This window comes from Dipodomys merriami, unplaced genomic scaffold (assembly GCF_024711535.1).
Source record: "Dipodomys merriami isolate MVZ:Mamm:240054 unplaced genomic scaffold, mDipMer1.0.p SCAF_3, whole genome shotgun sequence".
In the NCBI taxonomy this organism is placed as follows: Eukaryota; Metazoa; Chordata; class Mammalia; order Rodentia; family Heteromyidae; genus Dipodomys; species Dipodomys merriami.
This window is the reverse complement of record NW_027204492.1, coordinates 60,255,640-60,271,062: the sequence shown is the minus strand read 5'-3', so window position 1 is coordinate 60,271,062 and position 15,423 is coordinate 60,255,640. Positions and strand designations below refer to the sequence as shown.

Below are 15,423 nucleotides of genomic sequence, written 5' to 3'. Positions count from 1 at the left end.
TCTCTTTTTACCCTGGGCTGGCTTCAAACTGCAGTCCTCAGATCTCAGCCTCCTGAATAGGTAGGATTATAGATACAAGCCACCAGCACCTGGCTAACATATATGAATATATATTATGTAAAATATATTTTATATATATATTCATCAGTCCTGAAGCTTAAACTCAGGGCCAGGGCACTGTCCCTGAGCTTTTTTTTTTTTTCCTTTTTTTTCCCCTGAGCTTCTTATGCTCACGGCTAGCACTCTACCACTTGAGCCACAGCACTACTTCTGGCTTTTTCTGTTTATGTGGTACTGAGGAATTGAACCCAGGGCTTCATGCATGCTGGTACTCTACCACTAAACCACATTTCCAGCCCTAGTTTTCTATTTCACAATACTTGAACAGGGTCACACATGGTACTACACACCTGTAATCCTAGCACTCAGGAGGCTGAGGATCAAGAGTTCAAGTCCCGGGGGGCTGAGAATGTGGCTCAGTGGTAGAGTGCTTGCCTAGCATCCATGAAGCCCCAGGTTCAATTCCTCAGTACCACATAAACAGAAAAATGCCTGAAGTGGTGCTGTGGCTCAAGTGGTAGAGCACTAGCCTTGAGCCAAAGAAGCTCAGAGACAGTGCCCAGGCCCTGAGTTCAAACCCCATAACAGGCAAAAATAAATAAATAAAAATTCTAGAATCAATCCTTTCCAACTTCCATGCTGAGCGCACTCAGTTATTTATTTTTTTTTCATCAGTCATGGGGCCTGAACTCTGAGCCTGGGTGCTATCCCTCTCAGCTCTTCAGATGTCGACTAGTGCTCTACCACTTGAACCCCAGCCCTACTTCCGGCTTTCTCTGCTTATGAGGTGCTGAAGAACCGAACCCAGGGCCTCATGCATACAAGGCAAGCACTCTACCATTGAGTCACTTTCCCAGCCCCTCGGCTATTTTTAAAAGTAGCATTCATTTGTGCAGTATTTTGTAATTAAGAAAATGTATTATTTTACATTTAATCATTCCACAAGGAAATCTTGTAAAAAAAAAAAAAAGGTAGGAATTTTCATTTTCCAATTGATGAAACTGAATCTGAGAGGTTAATTAGCTTGCCCAATGGTCACTGGTCAAAGGCTATCTTCCACACTAAATCTTCAGGTTTTTCCTATTCCTACAAATCCCATGTAAGAAATGTCAAACACAAACAGAAAATTGCTTTTATTCTATATTTTCCTCCCTACCCAAAGTACTGCTTATTTATCCATAATCAATAAATTAAAAACAAAACTAGAAATTATACTAATACTCGAAAATAAATTTTAAAACAAAATTTTATAAAGCTAGTTCCAGAATCTAAATTCTTACCTCTCTAACTATACCTCATTTAATTTTGATAGTATCACATTTGTACTGAGATACCAGTTTTTCTTGTATCAGCAATGACTCTCCAAAAGGATTTTCATTATTAAAAACATGTTTCCAGCTAGGCAATGATGGCTCATGCATATAATCCTAGCTGCTCAGGACACCGAGATCTGAGGACTTTGGTTCAAAGCCAGTCCAAGGCAGGAGAGTCCAGGAGTCTCTCATTTACAGTAAACCACCAAAAAGCCAGAAGTGGAACTGTGGCTCACCAGTCTTAAATGAAAAACCTAAAGGACAGCACCTAGACCCTGAATTCAATCCTAGGACTGACAAACACAAAAGTGTTTCCTATTCAAAAAATCACGCCGAGAATCAAATCCAAAATAAAAACAACATGTTTTAATGGGAGGCTCAAGCAAGACAGTAGTTAGAAATATTAATTTTCAGATTGACTTTTTCTGCCATAATACCTATCAGTTAGCACTATATGTGTACGCTATACTACCCTAGGGTTAAGCAGCACATAATTTTTGTTTCCCATGATGCATTCCATTCTTCCTAACTATGGCTGCATGACCACATGGCAGTTAATAAATCACATGTGCTTAAACTATTTCCACACTAAAGTCAATAACTATGCTACCAGCACTCAAAATCAGTTTGTTATTCTAATAGACAATTTAAGCTATTATTAGTTAGACAACAATAGCTGGGCAAGGTAAGAAAAAGAACACAAGTATGTATAGAACGTAAACACATTGTTTCAAAGTAGTTACTGAGGACCGACCAAATGACAGACTGTAAAAGCTTTAAACCTGAATGTTTTACATGCAGACAGTAACAGTAAGAAACATACTATCTCAATAAAAAGGTTTTTAATACCATTAAGTTACTTCAAATCTTTTGAATATAAAGTGAGAAAAATACAGTGTGCTTCTCTACACATCTAATTCCATAGATGAAAATATTTAACAAATGCAAAAATACATTACCACATCTAAAGATAATTACATCTTTTTGGCCCAGTCTAACCATAGGAATTTAATCTTTACCATGTTTCTGAAAAAACTGATAAATCACTATTTCAATGTATAAATTTTTTCTTGAACTCAGAGCTGGGCTCTGTTCCTGAGCTTCTCTGTGCTCAAGGATACCGCTCTACCACTTGAGCCACAACGCCACTTCTAGCTTTTTCTGTTTATAAGGTACTGAGGAATCAAACCTAGAACTTTAGGCATGCTAAGTAAGCACTCTACCACTAAGCCACATTTCCAGACCCATCAATGTATAAAGTTTAAATTGTAACAAAAACTATTCACACAAACACACACACACACAATGTATAAAGTTTAAATTGTAACAAAAACTATTTACACACACACACACACACACACACACACACACACACACACACACACACACACACACACACACACACACACACACACACACACACACACACACACACACACACACACACACACACACACACACACACACACACACACACACCCTGATTACTCCCTGTGGTCCCCTCAAAGCTCCTAGGAGGAAGCAATAAAATCTCCCACAATGCATAAGGGTTACCACAAATGAAAGAACATTTGTATTTATTTCAACTTTCTACCTGAAGATAAAATGCAAGAAGCAAATCTAATTCTATCAATAAGTGTCAAGTAAAAAGCAAAATAAATACGCCAAAGTCAAACATCAAAAACAATTGCTTCAAACCCCTTCATTATTTTAAAATTCAATAAAATTAATTTAGAATCTTTTATCCTGAATCCCATACTTTAAAAACTACTGCATTTCAACATAGATTGCTAAACAATTATGTACAGATTTTTTTATGGCATTTAAGATCTAGATATGTAAGTATTTCCAGCCATTGTTTCAACATAAAAGAGCCTTACTTTGTGTTGCAAATTATAAGTAAAACACTAAAAGAGATAACCATTTAAGAAAGCCTTGGAGAAGTTCTAAAATAGGTAAAAGCAGTAATAGTATTGAAGTGTTAAATATTTTTCTGGATAAAGCTAAGCAGTAAAGTCAATTCAAATTAACGAGTATACACACGTGTTATGTATATATTAAACATACACAGACCTAGACAGGACTTTTTCAAGTATGTAGTGTACATATCTATGCAACTCAGATTTAGTATATTGACCTTGTTTATAATCCTTCAGATCTAAATTATGGATTTTTATAGTTTTTCCTTCTCATATGAAAAGATATTTTAAGTTTCAAGTATTTTTTGTAATAGTTTTGTAACATACCAGAAAAAGGCTATACTATTCATGAATACATTACAAAATTTCAATCCAGATATGTAGTCAAGAGACCATATTGCATACACCTATCAATATAATTATCTACCTCAATAAAAGCACTCCATTCCACCTATGATGAAACTAAAGTTAGATGCCAGATATGAAAAACTTTTAATCAACAATACATTTATTAATCTAGTGATTAATTTTAACACTGGGAACCTAGTATACTTCATTTTCTTCAAATTCTCAACCCTCTTACAAAGAAATCCATAGGTAGAGAACAGACATCTGTCTTAAAAGGTCAATAATAAGTCAGGGGCTGGGAAGGTGGCTCAGTGGTAGAGCGCTTGCCTTGCATGCATGAGGCCCTGGGTTTGATTCCTCAGCACCACATAAGCAAAAAGAAAAAAAAAGCCGGAAGTGGTGCTGTGGCTCAAGTGGTAGAGCGCTAGCCTTGAGCTGAAGAGCTGAGGGACAGCACCCAGGCCCAGAGTTCAGGCCCCACAACCAGATTCCCCCGCCCCAAAAATAATAATAAGCCGGGTGCTAGTGGCTCACACCTATAATCCTAGCTACTCAGGAGGCTGAGATCTGAGGATCTCAGTTTAAAGCCAGCACTGGCAAAAATCTATGAGGCTCTTATCTCCAATTATCCACCAAAGAGCTGAAAATGAAACTGTGGCTCAATTGGTAGAGTACTATCCTTAAGTACAAAAGCCCATGGACAGGGCTGGGAAGGTGGCTCAGTGGTAGAATGCTTACCTTGCATAAAAGAGGCCCTGGGTTTGATTCCTTAGCACCACAGAAGAAGAAAAAGCCAAAAGTGGAGCTATGGCTCAAGGGATAGAGCACTAGCCTTGAGCTGAAGAGCTGAGGGACAGTGCCCCAGCCCAGAGTTCAAGGTCCCACGACCAACAACAACAACAAAAAGCCCAGGGACAGCACCCAGGCCTTGAGTTCAAGCCCCAGGATTGGCACCAAAAAAAGGTAGATAAAATTTCCCCCAAACCTAGATCTTGGTATGAAAATTTAAAATTTAAATTTAAAATTTAAATCTAAGCTTTCAATATAAAAGCTCAAAGGAAAGTTAAAGAGCACACCACTATGTAAACATTTCAGCCATAGGAGAGATTCTCCATGCATAAAAACGTTAAATGTTTGAAGAAAATGATGTAGACTAATGGAAGAGCATGCTTGCAACTGGTCTGGGTTCCATTCCTAGTGCTCCAAAAACTGCAAGCAGGTAGCATAAAAAAATTATCAATTAAATAAAAAAGTCAAAAGGTAGAAACGGCCTCTAAGTATCAACTGACGGCCTCTAAGTATCAACTGAATACAAAAAGACACAATGTAGAAATGTACTCTACTTGATTTATGTAACTGTAATCCCTCTGTACATCACCTTTATAATAACAAAAACACATAATAAATAATAGGGAGACTAAAGCAACTGGACCACCCAGGGCTAATTGATGAGTCTTCTATATCTCAAAGCATCTAAAATATAACTAAATGAACAAAAATCAAGAATATGTAGGGATACATATAGATAAACAAGGGTAACAATAATACCTGGGGGGTTGAAGGCCAGGCTCAGGTGGTAGAACACCAGCCAATGAGTGACTGAATTCAAATCCCAGTCTCCAACAACAACAACAAAATACCTGGTTAAAGGTTAAGTAAGCTTAACCTTTAAAAAGATGTATGTGTTTGTTTTGTGCCCAAACTAGGGATCAAACATAGGGTCTCAAGTTTTCACTTGGCTTTGTCTATTCAAGGCCTGTCTCTGCCACTTCAACCACAGTGCCACTTCTGGCTTTTTGGGTGGTTAATTGGAGATCAAAGTCTCCAGGAGGGGCTGGGAAGGTGGCTCAGTGGTAGAGCGCTTGCCTTGCAGGCATTAGGCACTCAGCACCACATAAGTAGAAAAGCCAGAAGTGGGGCTGAGGCTCAAGTGGTAGAGTGCTAGCCTTGAGCTGAAGAGCTGAGGGTCAGTGCCAAGGCCCAGAGTTCAGGCCCCAAGACCTGACCCAAAAACAAAACAAAAAAAAAACTACAAAGCATAAAATAGATGTTAATTATATAAAAAATTTCAGGACTGCTGGGCACCGGTGCCTCATGCCTGTAATCCTAGCTACTCAGGAGGCTGAGATCTGAGGATCACGGTTCAAAGCCATCCTGGGCAAGAACGTCTTTAAGACTCTTATCTCCAATAAACCACTCAGAAAGCCGGAAGTGGCGCTGTGACTCAAGTGGGAGAGTGCTAGTCTTGAGCTGAAGAGCTGAGGGACAGTGCCCAGGCCCAGAGCGCAAGCCCAACAACCTACAAAAAAAAAAAAATTCCAGGGCTGGGAATGTAGCTTAGTCCTACAGTGCTTGCCTCTCATGCATGAAACCCTGGGTTGGATTCTTCAAAACCACATATACAGGAAAAGGTGGAAGTGGCCCTGTGGCTCAAGTGGTAGAACGATAGCCTTAAGCAAAAGAAGCTCAGGGACAGTGCCCACGCCCTGAGTTCAAGCCCCAGGACTGGCAAAAAAAATTCCCTATGCAATATAAGTGAAGGAAAAGTCTAATATTGATGTTTAAAATGGGATAAATTTCAACCAATTTACTATGCACTTTTACTAAATACACAGTGATGCTTTGTAAAGGACAAAAAAGTAGCTTAACCAATTTTTAATTCCTATAAACCTTAAATACTGAGTAGCCGTTTTGTTTTGTCGGGTGTGGTGGGGCTTAAACTCTGGGGCCTGGGCACTGTCCCTCAGCTCTTCAGCTCAAGGCGAGTGCTCTACCACTTGAGCCACAGTGCCACTTCCAGTTTTCTGGTGGTTTACTGGAGATAAAGAGATTCCTTCACAGGCTTTCCTGCTTGGGCTGGCTTTGAATCTTGATCCTCAGATCTCAGCCTCCTGAGTAGCTGGGATTACAGGCATGAGCCACCGACCCCGGGATCTGGGTAGACTTTGAGTAGACTTTTTTTTTGGGGGGGGGGTCCGGTCGTGGGGCCCAAACTCTGGGCCTGGGTTCTGTCCCTCAATTCTTCAGCTCAAGGCTAGCGCTCTACCACTTGAGCCACAGTGCCACTTCCAGCTTTTTTTCTTTTTGCTTATGTGGTGCTGAGGAATCGAACCCAGGGCCTCATGCATGCAAGGCAAGCGCTCTACCACTGAGCCACCTTCCCAGCCCTGAGTAGACTTTTTAATGACTCAACGTTCCATCAAGTTAGTCTTATTTTGTTTTGTTTCTAGTACCACTTGCTTAAGAATGATCTACCCGCATACACATTTAGGTGTCAGACAAATATAAACAAAAGCATTTTCAATACACCTCACTGTTAAAATTATTTTCAAAAACATATGAATAATGACCTGTTAAAACATGTATCAGTAGGCAGTGCTGTTTTTGCCTTTTGAAGGGCATGCATGACTTAAGTTCAACAAAATCTCTTGCCTATAAATTAAATTTGAAAATACTGTTTTTAGAAGTAATTTTTATCCTTCTGAGAAATTATTTGCAGTAATAGTGCACACAACCCAGATTCTCTTAATCACAATTATTATACCATTTTATGGTTTGCAAATTATAAGAAAAAAGTTAGTATATTTGGAAATGATTAACATGCTTCACTGTTGTAATATAATACAAAGAGAAGTATCAAAATGAACAGCAAAGCAATTTAGATATTTTCTTACTGAAAGCCAATTTAAATAATTTTCTTTATATTTAGACTACCATCTTCTTCCAACTTTAACTTTGTCGTCTTTTCATCTTGTGAATCTAATTTGAAGGAAATATAGCTAAATTTAAATTTTAGTAACATCACCTCTATCCCTTCTTTATCATGTAATTCACTATGTCTATAGCTAACAGTAGAACCTCCTCCCAAAAATAAAATGCATCACCTTTTTTTGTGTCAGTGCTGTACAGGTTTATTTATACTATGAATTATACTTGTAGGAGAAACAACACTCAATCCAATGACTTCAGTCCTTTACTAAAGTGTATTCTATTTAAAAAATATGCCCATTGTTGTCTTCTTGTAATGCCCAAAGCCTGATTCACCAGTTCCTAAAAAGATCACAATCCAGCTTTTATTTACTGAAAATGAATTTGTATAACTGCGATTTACTGATGACTTAATGAGGTATTTTCTAAGATCAGAACTATACAATGATGATTTTATCCCATAGCCCATTATTTAAAGCCGGGAAATTTGGGAAATCGCTCAGTGGTCCTTATTATTTTTAATTGTGTCATTTCTCCCGGTCCTGGGTCCGTCAGCTCCCCTTTTGAGCCCCTTCTCCCCTCCCCTCTTAAAAAAAGAAAAAAAAAAAAAAAAAAAAAACAAGCCTGGCCTCAGTTCCCGTATTTCAAGCCAGGGCCAACCAGAAGCCAGTTTTCTTCCACTAATCCGGAACTCCGAGCTGTTACCAACGCTGTCATTGGCCAGCGTCAGTCCTTGGTACGTGCCCCAAGATAACCCCCTGGTTTCTCTCCCTTTTCCCCTACAATGGGCCTTCCCCGACGTTTGTAATATATTCATAATCTGTAACACCGCTCCTCTGATAATCAACTCACATTTTTCAAAGTTTTCAGGTGTAAGCATTAGAGGCTAAGAGAAGGAGGGCAAGGTAGCCTTTCTCCTGACTCGCGGGGAGGGGGAAGGGACAGTCGTTCTTAGGCTCAGCACCAAGCTCGCAAGCGGTGTAGGTGGAGGGGTCGGAGGCGGGTTGGGGGCACAAGCGAGGGGGGGAGTGAAGACTGAGTTGGATTAAGTTGAAGTGAAAACTTTACTCACCAGATCCTCGAAGCTTCTTCGGTGCTCTTTCCCCTCCCAGTCTAAGCGGCGCGGAATCAGCTGGGGGCCGGAGGAAAAGAAAGGGGGAGGGGGACAGACGATGAAGGCGAAGCCTTGCTCGCACCTCACCAACAGGACCTCGCCGGTGACCAGGTCCTCGACCCTTGGGCGTCTTTATTTCTCTCATCCCAATAAGCTATTCCTCTAGAACCAGACAAGTGGGAGGCCTAGGGAGAGGATATTCCGAAAAACGTCCTCCCAAAGGCATAAAGAGGGGGCGCGTTAGACCCCCGCGTCGTCCGCCCCTTTTCAGGAAAGAAACCAGTTCACCCTGGTGACAAGATCTGGTGCCTAGACCACAGAGTCCTTGCCGGGCCCTACCCTCAGCCCCACACTTGCCCTCCCCTTCCTCCACTCTCACCCCAGCCCTTCCCACCCCTTCCTGAGGGGGCTCCGTACCTGATGCTCCTCGAGCTCCTGCACTAGCACCTGAGCAAAAGAGAAACACGAATGTGAGAAGCAGCTGGGACCAACAACCCAATCCTCCCTCCCCATTTCGAACCCAGCCGCTGACTGTAGGACTAGTCAAGGCCGGCTTTTCCTCACCCTGAAAGGAACTGCTCAGCCCGCTGCCTCGATTTCCCCAGTGAGAATATTCCCCTAAGATTCCCAGATACTCTTTCTTCCTCTCACCTGAGCAGATTTGTTACAGGGTCCAGACTGCAAGAACCTAGCGATCAGGTAATACAGCTCTAGGGAGGGAGGGGAGACAGAGAGGGAAGCAAAGAAGAGAATTAAAAGCTTTCTCAGGAAAAAAAAAATTGACAGCCGTCTGGCTAAGCCCCCATCCACTTAGCCCCTGGACACAGCTACCCACCGGCTTCGATCTGAGTAGGTGCCGCCGCCATCCTTTTCCCGAGGGGATTTGGGGGCTTCGCTCCGGAGGGGTTGGCGGGGGCGGGTGAGGATGCTGCCTCTATTGTGGTGAAGCCCCCATGCCCAGGAGTCCCGCCGCTTCCGCCGCTCTCCTCGTCCCAGTTTCGGTCTCTCTCGGATTCATCGCATCACGTTTCGACCCATAGATATTCTAGCCCAAGAGCTGAGGAGGCGGAGGAGGAAGGAGAGCAAGAGAGAGAAGAAGAGGGAGGAGCCGAAGTCACGGAGGGGTGGTGGGCGGAGGCAAAAGGGGTGGAGAGAAGGGAGGGTAAAAAATGGTGAGAGGAGCTTGCAACTCCCCCTGTTCGCCGCCAGAGGCACTAAAGTAAACACCTGGCTTTATGACTACCGAAGAGGCTAAGGTTGCCTAGCTACCACTCCATGAGGGAGGAGTAAGTGTTTACTGACGTGTCGACACTCTACCCACTTCCGTAAAACTCACTGATCACTTTGGCCTCCACCAACCGGTTGTCGTCGGCTCTTCCGGTAAAGACAGCCCGCCCCTTTCCGGCGGAGAACCCTTTCCCCTTTTGCGGAATTGAGAAACTTCTCTTGGGTTGACCAGATCCACCTACCTACTAATAGCTTAGGAACTATTTGATTTCTGTTTATTTGCTTCCCCACCACACGAAAAGGAGGCTTGCGGTCGCCTCCTTTTAGGGTATTATTCCCGAAGGAGGAAAAAAAATAATCATTGTATCAAATGAAAATACTGTGCTCGGTAGTCAACAGTACAAGGTTAACATAGTTACAGAAGACTAAACTATTCCCCAATTCTGGTAAATATTGCATGAGAAGTATTCTGGCAGCCATACGTCAAGTCCCTTTCTTAAGTGTTTAGCGTGAGCCAGGCACTGATAGCTCACACATATAATCCTAGTTACTTTAGAGGGTAACAGCATAGCGAGACAGTTCAAAACCAGTCCGGGGCAGAAAATTCCTTTAGATTCTTATCTCTGTCTACCAAAAAGCCAGAAGTAGAGCTATGATTCCAAGTACTAGCCTCGAGCAGAAAAAGCCTAAACAAAAGTAAGACCCTGAGTTCAAGCTCTCAGGCCCAATACTGACACACACTCGCACATAAAATTTAACACTATGGGGCTGGGAAAGTGGCTCAGTGGTAGAGTGCTTGCCTCACATGCATGAGGCCCTGGGTTCAATTCCTCAGCACCACATAAGCAGAAAAAGCCAGAAGTGGCACTGTGGCTCAAGTGGTAGAGCACTAGCCTTGAGCTGAAGAGCTGAGGGACAGCGTCCAGGCCCAAAGTTCAGCCCCATGACCGGAAAAAAAAAATAATACTACCCATCTCTACTGTTTATAGGATAATTTTCTATTCTGTTTGAAAATACAAAATACAGGGGCTGGGAACGTGACTTAGTGGTAGAGTGCTCACCTAGCATGCACAAAGCCCCGGGCTCAATTCCTCAGTTCCACATAAACAGAAAAAGCCAGAAGTGGAGCAGTTGCTCAAGTGGGAGAGTGCTAGCCTTGAGCAAAAGAAGCTCAGGGAAGGAGGGGGAGGAGAAGGAGAGGGAGGAGGAGGGGAAGGAGGAGGGGGACTGGGAAGGAGAGGGGGAGGGGGAGGAGGAGGGGGAAGGGAAGGGAAGGAGGAACAGGGGGAAGGGGAGGAGTTGGAGGAGGAGGAGTATATTTGCAACGTTAGTTTTACAGAAAATGCAGTAAAAGTCATTAAAATACATTTCTGGCTTATTTCAAAATTCATGTGTCATTTGTGTCATGGTGACCACTTCCATATAAGTTTGGGTTCACTGAAGAGAAAAAACAGTAGAACTATAACAAGGAAATCCTCTCTGTATAACTAATGTATGATACATTTTTTTTTCTGTCATCCATGGGGCTTGAACTCTGGGCCTCGTCGCTGTCCTTCAACTCTTACTCTTCATCTCAAGTCTAGGGCTCAACCACTGGAGCCACAGCACCACTTCTGGGTTTCTGGTGGTTAATTGGATATAAGAGTCTCACAGACTTTCCTACCTGGGCTGGCTTTGCACTGTGATCCTCAGATCTCTGCTTCCTGAGTAGCAAGGATTACAACACCCGGCACAAACATTTTTTTGTATGTGTGCCACTACTGGGGTTTGAACTCTGGGCCTGGGAGATATGCCTTAGCTTTTTTCCACCCTCAGGGCTAGCACTTTACCACTTGAGTCACAGCTCTACTTCTAGCTTAGCTTTTTAGAAAAGGGGCTGGCTTTGAACCAAGATCCTGAAATCTCAGCCTCCTGAGTACCTAAGATTACAAATGTGAGCCCTCCACACTCAGTGAACACACAATAATTTTAACAGAAGTTTAATAACTTGAAGAATTATTAGCCCTAACAGTAGGTTAGAATAATAATGGATTTAATAGTGTGGAGTACATAGAACTAAAGATTAGCTACCTATAACATCAGTCCTAGGGAGGCTGAGGCAGGCAGGCATTGAGTTCAAGGCCAGCCTAAACTATATTTGTAAATTAAAGGCTACTCTGAGGGCTGGGAATGTGGCTTAATGGCAGAGTGCTTGCCCAGCATGCTTGAAGCAGCCCTGGGGTTGATTCTTCAGTACCACATAAACAGAAGTGGCACTGTGGTTCAAGTGGTAGAGTGCTAGCCTTGAGCAAAAATAGGCTCAAGGACAGTGCCTAGGCCTCAAGTTCAAGCCCCAGGAGTGGCAAAAAAAAGGTTATGCGTGTGTGCCCCCACACATATATACACACACACAGGATTGCAATGAAAGGTTCTGTCCTTTTTTTTTTTTTTCCCCGCCAGTTCTGGGGCTTGAACTCAGGGCCTAGGCGCTGTCTCTGAGCTGCTTTTTCTCAAAGCTAGCACTCTACCACTTGAGCCACAGCACCACTTCTGGCTGTTTCTGTTTATATGGTACTGAGGAATCAAACCCAGGGCTTCATGCATGGTAGGCAAGCACTGTACCACTAAGCCACATTCCCAGCCCTAATGAATGGTTCTTGGCTAGCATGCACAGACCCTGGGTACTCCATCAGGGAAAAACAAAAACAAAAAACAAAAAACAAAAAAAACAAGCAGCTTCTAAAGTTCTAGAATAGCTTCTGGAATAGGTCAGAGGAAGCTACTGAAATGTGCATAATCACATAAATGGCATTTGTTTTTCAAAAGTAACGCTAGGAAGTATTTGAACAATTTAGGCAATGGATTTCCTTTGTAAATTAGGATTACAAAAATGCCTTGTTGCTGGGCACCAGTGGCTCAAACCTATAATCCTAGCTATTCAGGAGGCTGAGATCTGAGGATCTCAATTCAAAGCCAGCCCAGTCAGAAAAGTCCATGAGACTCATCTCCAATTATCCACCAGAAAACCAGAAGTGGTGCTGTGGCAGAAGTGGTAGAATGCTCATCTTGAGCTGAAGAGATCAAGGACAGCACCCAGGCCCCAAAACGGACAAAAATGCCTTGTTAACCCCATTGTAACTTAAGGTTACAAAGTATTTGTAATATTATGGCCAAAGTTATATTTGAAAGGGAGGGAATAATTTAATAAACTACAGCAAACATGAATTTACCTAGACAAATTTGGAAAGTTCTTTTTAATCACATATTTTTATATTTTCAAAATCTGCTTAGTAAGTGTATTTGTTTCCTAGGATCTCCAATAACAAAGCATAAGAACACCCAGATATGAGTGGGGTGGGATTGGTTTACAGGTGAAATCCTAACTACTCAGTCTCCAGATTATACCAAAGCCAGGAGTATACCAAAGCTGACCCATGAAGACAAATCCAAGAGACTGTATCCTCAATTAACCATCAAAAGCCTGGACATGGCTGGCACTGCTGTTTCACACCTGTAATCTTAGCTACAAAGGAAGCTGAAATCTGAGGATCATGATTGGAAGCCACCCTCAGGAGGAAAATCCATGAGACTCTTATCTCCATTTAATCACCAAAAGCCAGAAGACTTGTAGCTCAAGTGGCTAGCCCTGTGAAAGAAAGCTCAGGTACAGTGCCCCCAAGCCTTGATTTCAAACCCCAGGACTGTTACAAAAAAGCTGGACATTTCCATTGCATTTATATGGTTTGTTAATCTCTTATTTAAATATACCTGAGCCAAACATAAAATAAATATTAGAAGAATAAACTTAAGGACTATGAATGTGGCTTAGTGGTAGAGTACTTGCCTAGCATGCGTGAAGCCCTGAGTTCAATTCTTCAGTACCACATACACAGAAAATGCCAGAAGTGGTTCTGTGGCTAAAGTGGTAGCGTGCTAGCATTGAGAAAGGGAAGCTCAGAAACAGTGACCAGGCCCTGAGTTCAAGCCCCAGGACTAGCAAAAAAAAGTGTAGATTTTGAACTATATTTTATACTTTCAATTATTCTATAGATGGGCTGGGAAGGTGGCTCTGTGGTAGAGCGCTTGCCTTGCATGCCTGAGGCCCTGGGTTCCATTCCTCAGCACCACATAAACAAAAAGAAAAAAGCCAGAAGTAGCGCTGTGGCCCAAGTGGTAGAGCGCTAGCCTTGAGCTGAAGAGCTGAGGGACAGCGCCCAGGCCCAGAGTTCAGGCCCCACGCCCGGACCCAAAAATAAAAAATAAAAATAAAAATAAATAAATGACTTTCATCTAGCTAGTAATAGCTGTACTTAGGGGGAAAAAAGTTTTGTTGTTCCCATTTGTTGATGAATTGGGCAAAGGTTTAGGATAGTTAAAATTTGTCTTGGGAGGCTTGAGGGAAGGGAAGTAGGTATCAGAAGCTTCTGGCTGGGGCAATCCCACTTGTCAAAATTTTCATTCAGCCTATTCTGAGGCCTGAAAGCCTGCAGTGGTGAGTCAGGTGGTTGTCTCTCTTCTCGTTGAGTTTTTTTTTTTTTAATTTTTAAATTGCTATTATAAAGGTGTTGTACAGGGCTAGGAATGTGACTGCTTTCCTTGCATTCATGAAGCCCCTGGGTTGGATTCTTCAGTACCACATTCACAGAAAAAGCCTAAGTGGCACTATGGCTCAAGTGGTAGAATGCTAGCCTTGAACAAAAGAAGCACAGGGACAGTGCCCAGGGCCAAGTTCAAGCCCCAGGACTGGCAAAGAAGGTGCTGTACAGAGTGGTTACAGTTACATAAATCAAGGAAAGAGTACATTTCTTTTTGGACATCACCCCTTCCCCCTCACTCTCTCAATGTTTCCTTCCCATCTCCACCCACAAGTTGTATAGTTCATTTTCAACATGTGTCCAGTGAGTACCCTTTGTCCCTCTATTTATGTGCCTCCCCTTAACCTCCCAAATACATATAAATGAACAAACAGCATGAAAAGAAACCAAAAATAGCAAAAAGGAAAGAAATTCCTTCTTGTTTCCATTTCCTGTTGTTCATTTCAATAATATTATTTTGGATGATGAGATCCTCATTGAGTGTTATCTCTTCTAGAAGTGATTTCCAAGATAGATAGTGCTAATGAATCCAGGGCATAAAGATCCAGCAGGGCCTTATTCAGATTCTTTGCAGTGACTCTGAAAACCTCCTTCACAGTCACATTTATCTGGAAATTGTCAATCTGCCTAAACCAAAAGTGGATTTGGATTTCTCTGCACTGTTGGTTTATAGCTTCAAAAATTCTCAGAGCTTCTATAGTTCTCCACCAAGTCATTGAAAATGTAGCCCTAAGCCTTCTTAGTGATATCTTTGTGGTCAAATAGGAGCCTAGAGAGGGGTTGCTGTGAATAAGATAAATCAGACTCAGAGAGACATGCTTATGTTTTTCCACAATATCAGAATTTATGGAATAAAGACCATATTCATTTTTATTGGTGTTAATTTGCCACATATTATTAAGATCACTTGATAGCCTAGGCTCTGGACAAGGACTTTATTACAGTATGTTACATTATATATTGTCCAGTGTGTACCTGTGTGTGAGAGAGCACGCACACACGCATGCGCACCCGTGCAAGTGTGTACAGGGTCTTGGTGTTTGAAGTCATGGCCTGGGTGCTATCCCTAAGCTTTTTTGCTCGAGGCTAGTGCTCTACCATCTGAGCCAGACCTCTACTTCCAGCTTTTTTGGTGCTTAATTGGTGATAAGAGTCTTCAG

The 15,423-nt window shown here is 42.2% G+C and overlaps 1 protein-coding gene across 1 annotated transcript in view; it reads right to left on the bottom strand.

Moving 5' to 3' along the window:
• The window catches only part of Brwd3 (bromodomain and WD repeat domain containing 3), a 116,333-nt gene extending 106,787 nt beyond the window's left edge, over positions 1–9,546 (bottom strand). The window contains exons 1-4 of the mRNA XM_070040131.1: positions 9,298–9,546; positions 9,114–9,172; positions 8,880–8,909; positions 8,421–8,480 (exon numbers count right to left, since the gene is read on the bottom strand). Coding sequence (XP_069896232.1) covers positions 8,421–8,480; positions 8,880–8,909; positions 9,114–9,172; positions 9,298–9,328 — 180 coding nt within the window. The 5' untranslated portion in view covers positions 9,329–9,546. The remainder of the gene's footprint in view (positions 1–8,420; positions 8,481–8,879; positions 8,910–9,113; positions 9,173–9,297) is intronic.
• Positions 9,547–15,423: the final 5,877 nt, after the last annotated feature.